The 7959-nt window shown below is 36.5% G+C and overlaps 1 protein-coding gene across 1 annotated transcript; it reads left to right on the forward strand.

Annotated features, from left to right (window-relative positions):
- The first annotated feature begins 7116 nt into the window (after positions 1-7116).
- On the forward strand, positions 7117-7654 carry LOC103828566 (protein RALF-like 26). Its single transcript, XM_009104173.3, has one exon. It carries the CDS (start codon positions 7207-7209, stop codon positions 7429-7431), a length of 225 nt encoding a protein of 74 aa, XP_009102421.1. The 5' UTR covers positions 7117-7206; the 3' UTR covers positions 7432-7654.
- Positions 7655-7959: the final 305 nt, after the last annotated feature.

Genomic DNA, 7959 nt, shown 5'->3' on the forward strand with positions numbered 1-7959 from the left:
TGTGATTTTGTTTCGAGATTCACAGGATTCACAGACAAAGAACCCTAATCCCCTTTTCTCTCAACTTTATTTTCTTAAGTTTCGACAAATGAAAAGAAAATCACGTGTAGGGGGGTGTGAGGATCCGGGTTTAGGGTCGGGTTTTAAGAACTTTCGGGTGGGCCTAGTGGGTATAAACCATAAACGGTTATACTCTATAACCCTTATATTGGCTGCTAAAATACTACACCCTAATACACTAAAATCGACATCTGAGAACTATATGAAAACAAAATTTGAAAATACTAATTTCTATAACTATAACTTAATAATCTATAAAATCGTCATGTTACTATACTTAATTCTTAATTTTTAAACAAAAAATTCTTATTCATTCTTTATATGATTTAGGGTATTGTATTTGAACCCTATCTATTTTAAAGTTTATGATATGAATCCTAGCTAGTTTAGGGTTTAGGGTATGAATCATAGTTAATTTAGGTTTTAGGGTATGAATCATAGCTAATTTAGGGTTTAGGGTATGAATCATAGTTAATTTAGGTTTTAGGGTATGAATCATAGCTAATTTAGGGTTTAGGGTATTTTAGGGTTTAGGGTATCCATCCTATGTGATTTATTTCCTAAAATTAATTCGTAAAACAATAAAATAGTAGCAAAGCGATAATTCTATAACAATAAGAGTAATGTAAGAATCAAATAACCATGTCTTAAACCCAAACATGAAACAAACTAGAAATCTAAGAGCATCAAGCAAAAACATCATAAACTCAACCGAGTTCAACAGGTTTCATCGGAGCACGCTTTGGAGGCTTAAATGTGGACATCCGAAACTGCAAGACCGCATCATTTGCTGCTTCCCAAAGATCATAAGCTATCTTGTGTCGGGCTTCTTTGATGTTCTCGTCATTCACCAAAGAGAAATCTAAGCCAAGTAGATGGCACTCTATGAACTTCAACGAATAAGCACCACAATCATTACCACTCATGTTTAGACCGCACATGGGGACATATGAAACAGTATACTGTTTCACATTGAAATATTTCTTCCTCTCTGGCGACTGGACAGCCTTGACGATTCGTGGAATGAGGACGGCAAAAGCTTCCACGACCCTGTTGTTCTTCTTACCCGCACAATCAAAGACATCAACTGTCCGGTTCACAAGATTGACGCAAATGGAGATCCAGTGGATTTGGTTAACACATATAGGGATGTAGAGACGATCATCATCAACGCTCCATACTGAACCTGTGATTCCATGATATGGAAGCTCACCTCTTCCATACTCGAGAAAATTGTCGTCGATTTTGTACCCTCTCCTGTTTTCATCAAACTTGCCATAGGCCGTGATGATATGATTACTGAACATACAGTTCATAAATGCGACTCGGTCTGGCCTCCACCGACGCAATGCGGTTCTTTCCCGAAACAAATACATCATGGTGTCCATGTCCTGAAAAATACAATACTATTTTGTTTAGAAATGAGAACAAACAACAAACTTCAATCTGCAAAATAATTCTGAGCTAAACTTACAAAGTTCTTCAACCATATATTAGGCCCAATTATCCGCGAAGCTAACTCTGCATCAAATGTAGATGGCCCTATCTGAAGTACTTTGTAAAGAGAAAGCATTGGTGTGATGATGTTTATGAGGTAGATTTGAGAAAAATAAGTAAAACAACTCAAATACAACTTATGTGGGATTGAAGGTCCATTCAATTAGTTTGGCCCATTTTTCTTTTGGAAGGAAAACCAATTCGTAGTCTTTGGCTTTGCAACAGACTTCTAGATCATCACTATCAGTCAAGAATGGTGTTTTGAAGATCTCTGGCCGAAAATAAGTCATTGGCGTAGTAAAAGCAGAAGGTTCTTCGGACTGCTTGTCTTGAGATAGATCAAAACTGTCAACATTTAACTCTTGTGTAAGGTTTCCTATTGTCTTATGTAAATGTTCTTGGGTCCCTACATTGACTTCTAAGGTGCTAAATAAGCTGCCAAACACATCAGATAAGTCTGCATCCTGTTTATAAAACACAAAACATGACATTAATATTTTTTTAAAGAAATATTTTACAAAGCAAGACATCCATCCTTACAATAATATTACACACATGATCCAAAACATCATCCTTACATAAATATTACACATAGAAAAGACAACATCATCCTTACAATAATATTACAAACCGCAAGCACATCAACCACGGACAGGAAAAATAATAGCAACCGAAGACATGAAAATAGAACAGCAACTGAAGACATGAAAAAGGATCTACTTCTTGTTTACCTTTGTCTGAGATCTTGTCTTCGCAGCATTCGCATGACCACCAGTGTGAGCAGTCGCAGAAGCTCGACTGCGAGAAGGAGCAGAAGCTGCACTGCAAGAAGGAGCAAGACCACGAGTAGAAACCAAAGCAGGAGCTTTGGTAGAAGCCAGAGTAGGAGCAGGGCACGATCATAAACTGAAGGAGGTGCTTCAGTAGGAGCCGGAGCAGTAGCAGCAGCAGTCCAAAACGGATCAGCACCACAAGTCTGCGTATTAGCAGGCGCACCACCCTGAGTCTGAGATGAAAGGATCTTCTCCTCTAATTTGATAAAGTGGTCTTTAATAAACTCGCGTACCTCGAGCCCTAAGGTAGTAAAAGAAGAGTTAAACATACTCTGGATATATGACTTCATTTCCTCTTCAAGATCTCTATATTTCTCGGTTGATCTTTGGCAAAGTAACCTCTTCTTCTTTGACTCGGCACCAGTATCCTGAAACCTGTTCTTCCTCTTCTTAGCAGGAGACACACGGGTGCTTTCTATTTTATCTTCAATTTCAGTATCACTTGTCTCTACAGCCGCTTCTTCATATGAACCATCTTCCTCAGAACTGTACTGAAATGGTTTTACTATTTTCTTATAAGCCCAAACATGCTTACTCCAATCATACATATTGCGCTGCATGTCAATGATTAGATCGACTCTTTCATCCTTCATCTCAGAGGGTCGAGCAAACTAAGCATGCATAATCACGTCAGTGAAATTTCCAGATGTAGAAATGCATGGAAACACATCTCCCTACAAAAAATATACAATTTAAAAAAAGGTTAAAGACACAACAATTTAAGAACTATGGACATCAATAACATCAATTAAAGGAAACATAACTTACGGTAAATGCAAAATTAGACTATATGCTAATAATATCCTAACAGGAAATCTTATCAGATCATTTTCAATTCCTGCACCTCATGGTAGTTACGCCTTCTCTCAGTTTCTAACCCAAAAGAGACCCAATGTCTGGAACAGCCTCCATCAACCAAATCTGAAGTGCATACGAGAATCCATCTACGACATAACTCTTTTGCGTTTTCACTTTGTCCCTAACTTTGATAATGGAACTCACCAGCATATCAAAAGAGTGAAGACCCCACGGATATTTCCTCATCTTCTCGAAATCCATCACAAGCTTGATGTACTTGTGTGGGATCCACATCTTCTCATCCTTCGCCATAAGAATACCGGCAATCACACACAAATACACCAACCTCAGCCTATCAACACGAGACCAGGTATTACACAACTTCAGATGCACCTTCATGATTTGCTGAACCGAAATATTTTTTTGTCTCCTTAGCAACTTACTCCAAAACCCTCGATCATTCCCAGTCATCAATTTCCAACTCAGGCTCGTCTTTGTATTTCAGACCTGTGATCGCATAGAATTCTTGCATTGAAAATCTGAAAGGCCTCCTAGCATAATGGAACCACAACTCATAACGCTTTGCGGTCAGAAGCTGCTTACAAACGAAGGTGTGGATCGCTCTTGCCAAAAACTGAAGCTTGTGTACATAAATAGCCACAACCTGAGCAAATAGCGGATCTCCGACACTTCTTTGTACTCGTCTGGACAGTACTTCTCCACCTTCTGGAGTATGGAAGTTCGACAATTGTTGCTGACCTTCTCAACTTGTGTTTCAGTTCCCTCTTTGAATAATTAGGCAACTGATCAATCGTCATACCTATAGACAATGAAAGAAACACAATCACTACAGTTAATATTCATAAAACAAATGCATCATAATACAAGTCACAAGATAAAACAACAGTTACAAGAGATCGGTTGCCACAAAAACAATTTAACCAAAACTCAAAAAAGTAGGAAAATTTGATAAGATTGAAGCCTAAATAATTCACAGAAACAAAAATCGAAACCTATGACAGTCAAAATCGCTCTTAAAAAGACTCAAGTAAAAGATACAAAGACATGCAAAAATTCATAAACAAACCTGAGGAGAATCGATTGGTTTGCTTGAAACTATGGCTGAGAGAGTAAGAGCGGAGCGGTGAGGCACGAGTTCAGTTATCGGCGAGGTACGAGCTTCAGTGGTCTTCGGCGACTTACTTGAGAACGAGTCGCGAAGTGAGACGAGGTCTCTGAGACTTCGATTGAGAAGAAGAAGAATACCGGCGGAGTATTACCGGCCAGAAGGACACCGGGCGACGGCGAGATCCCCTTTTGGAGCACTTCAAATCGTCTTTTCTCTCTATCGCCAAAGGAGGAGACAACAATTCGGGTTCGTCGGGCTTTGTCAATTTTCCCTTTTGTAATTCTTTTTTTTTAATAATTAAATTAACAAAAATTTTTATTTTTTTTTTATTTTTTTTAAATAATTAAATTAATAAAAACGTTTAAAAGATTAGATTAGGGGTTTAATTGGGTTTACATAAAAAAATATGGCATTGGGACAACTTATAATTTATATTATGGCAAAGGGACAATCTATTTTAATATATATATATATTTGTTGTATATTATGATTTTATAAAGTGATATTAGTCTGTCTTTGAAAGCCTCAAAGTCAATTAACTAATTATGTTTTACTGATCAAAGCAAATAAACTAAGCCCTTAATAAATTGTGAATGTCACCATTTACATAGTCTTAAGGATCGAAGCATTGACATATAAATTGTCATAAGCGGTGCACGTTGTTTTTTTTACTTGTTTCCCCTTTTCTCAAAATAAACAAAGAGTACAAAAATCAAAGAAGATGATAGCTGCTTTAGCAAATTTGATCTTTTCAACTGTAACTTTCTTGTCCAATTCGATTTCTTATGTGATCTTCCACGTCGCAGCATGTTCCTTCTGTCTATTTGTTCAGACCTTCAAGATTCCAGGGGAAGCCATTTATGCCTTGATCAAGCTGGTAAGAGATACATCCGAGTCTTGTTTTCTCAAATTATGCAAACTAGGTGTTGATGTAATCAGTGAAATGTTTACTACATTGTTTGACCTGGCGAAAGGACGAGCCATGAAAATATCAGATTTGATTTTATTGACGATCGGTAATGTGAGTGAGAAAGGAATGCCATGGCTTAATCAATTTCTTGAGGAATGGCCGAAAGTTTTCGACGGATTTGTTGAAATGGTATTAACCGTGGTTAGTGGTTTGTGGAATAATTACAAAGATTCTTTGTATTATGTTTACCGAAAGTTACTTGAGTAGACTATATCTGATGTAAATCTATGCATTCCAACATTTTCTTCAAACTTTCAACCTTCAAGTCATAGTTTCTTTATTTCTATATTTCAGATTGTAAATAAAGGATATGGTTTCTTAGGTCCGTAACAAATTATTATAATAGTTACGGCGGGTTACTTACAGTCAGAGTTACAGTAAACCATTCTCCTGTAAATCAAAAACTAGTCTAATTTTTTTTTTAAACTAGTCTAAATTTAAGATATGGAGTACTAAAACAATAGGCTTTATAGTTTCTGAACAGTCGTTGCACTCACGTTTTGGGTAAATTTTCTAGAGTTAGTTTGCTTGCATGAGTAGCCAATTATAAGAGAGACTTTAAGCAGATGTCTGGCTATTTTCACTTAATTTTCGTAGGTCCGTGGCCACTATAATACATACTACATGTGGCGATGCATAAATATTTTCTTGAAGACTCCCAATAGAAAAGGTGTGGAGCGGATTGGAGAACAATATCAAAAATCATACAAAATTGTTACTATTATCCGCGCCACACCCATTATTAATCTCGAGTTTAGATATACTGTACTTGAACAACACTCTTTTCTAACCAGTTGTAAAGAGACTTTCCTCGGATGTCTAGTCTTTTCACTTATACAATAAGTACCGGAACAGTAAAATGAAAGAGCGATCAACAACACTGCTAGAAAATTTCGATATAGCCACGAAGCTGGCAAGGAAAATCGTGGCTAAATCAAAGAAATCACGGTTTAACTACGGTTTAGACATGATTTAGAAATAGCTACGACAACAAGAAAATCGACATGGCTAAAATAGCTACGATATAGCCACATAATAAATGTGGCTAAAATAGGGACAGTTTAGCCACAGAATAATAGTAGCTATACATCTAGCCATGATTTTACCATGTTCATTTATGTGGCTATAGTTTTAGCCATTACGTCGCCACGTCATTTCGGTGACTGTTTTTATAGCCACGATTTGCCACGTTATTTATGTGGCTATATATTGTTTATATAGCTTGTTCGTAGTAGTTAGAAATTAATATGTGCAGATCTCTCTTTGGAAGTTTTCCATTTTATCCGGATGTAGAAACTAGGTACTGAGCCGAGATTTCTCCAGGCAAAGATCAAATGTCAGCGTCCTGCTCGGAATCAGAAGTAATGATTTTTTGGATTGTTTATCCCCAACGTCCGGTCTTCCTCTTTTATAGCCTATTACTTTATTTTTGTCTCTAAGTCGGCACAATCTTTGACCGTCCTTTGACTAAGTGGCAGAGTTCAGTTTAATTGACGGGCTTTGTCTGAGTAAACCCACCTCCAACAACTCTTGAATTTATGTTTTATAGTAGTTTTGGAGGCATAAAAAGGTTTTGTATTTCACCTATCTCATCTTTTTGTAGTCTTCGATATTGCAAATGTTTTTGTATCTAAGAAAATGTATAATCTGTTTATCGAACAAAAACCAAAAATGGATATTATTACCATATTACTAAAAATAGGAACCAAAACCAAACACAACCTTGGATTTTCAGTTTTAGCATCTTTAATTTAGATTGGATTTTTCAAACATAGGTTGGCTAAGTTTAGTGTACAGCCTAATTGTTTGTGTATATAAACCCCCTTTCACCTAATTCCCACAAAAAGCAGAAAGAAGAAAGATCAATAAGAGAAATTAGATCAACAGGGGAAAATATCACTTTCTCCTAAGAAGAGAAAATGAAGGCATGTGTGATATTAATGTTGGTGATTTGTGCCGCTGTGATTGTGGAGCAATCGGAGGCTAAAAAAGACAGGAAATATTTAAGTCCACACATCTTTGACCCATGCCATGGTCCTAACCCTCCAGCGGGATGTCATCCTCCTCACGATGGACCTCCTGTCCCTGCCAACAAATACACGCGTGGTTGCTCAAAAATTCACCGATGCCGAGGTGGAGGGTAAATTTAACATGATATTCCTTTGCATGATCCATATTTCTCTTATATGATTTATACCAAGTATAACTGATTTTTTTTTTTGTCAACACCAAGTATAACTGATATACAAATTTGCATAAGTACATGTATATGAGAACTTATATATGTTTATTTATAAATTTATTCTTTTAAATTCAGTTCACAAGTTCATATTTTTTTAATAATAATTTAATTGCTGCGTTAAAACTGGTATGAGTGTGTTATTATTGTTGAGATTTTTTATGAGCATTCATCCTAACAACCTCTCTCTCTCTCTCTCTCTCTCTCTCTCTCTCTCTCTCTCTCTCTCTCTCTCTCTCTCTCTCTCTCTCTCTCTCTCTCTCTCTCTCTCATATATATATATATATATATATATAATATCTGATTCTAGTGAACTATAATCTTCTTAACAACAAAAAGGTGTAATCAAAACACGTTTTTCTAAAAACTGAAATGTGTTATGCCTACAAAAACTAACAAAATACAAATATCCCCAGAGTAAACTGCACTGTAA

This window comes from Brassica rapa, chromosome A07 (assembly GCF_000309985.2).
Source record: "Brassica rapa cultivar Chiifu-401-42 chromosome A07, CAAS_Brap_v3.01, whole genome shotgun sequence".
NCBI classification, from domain to species: Eukaryota; Viridiplantae; Streptophyta; class Magnoliopsida; order Brassicales; family Brassicaceae; genus Brassica; species Brassica rapa.

Bases quoted from the DNA above. Each gene is read 5' to 3' on its own strand.
- LOC103828566 (XM_009104173.3), top strand. From the start codon at position 7,207: ATGAAGGCATGTGTGATATTAATGTTGGTGATTTGTGCCGCTGTGATT.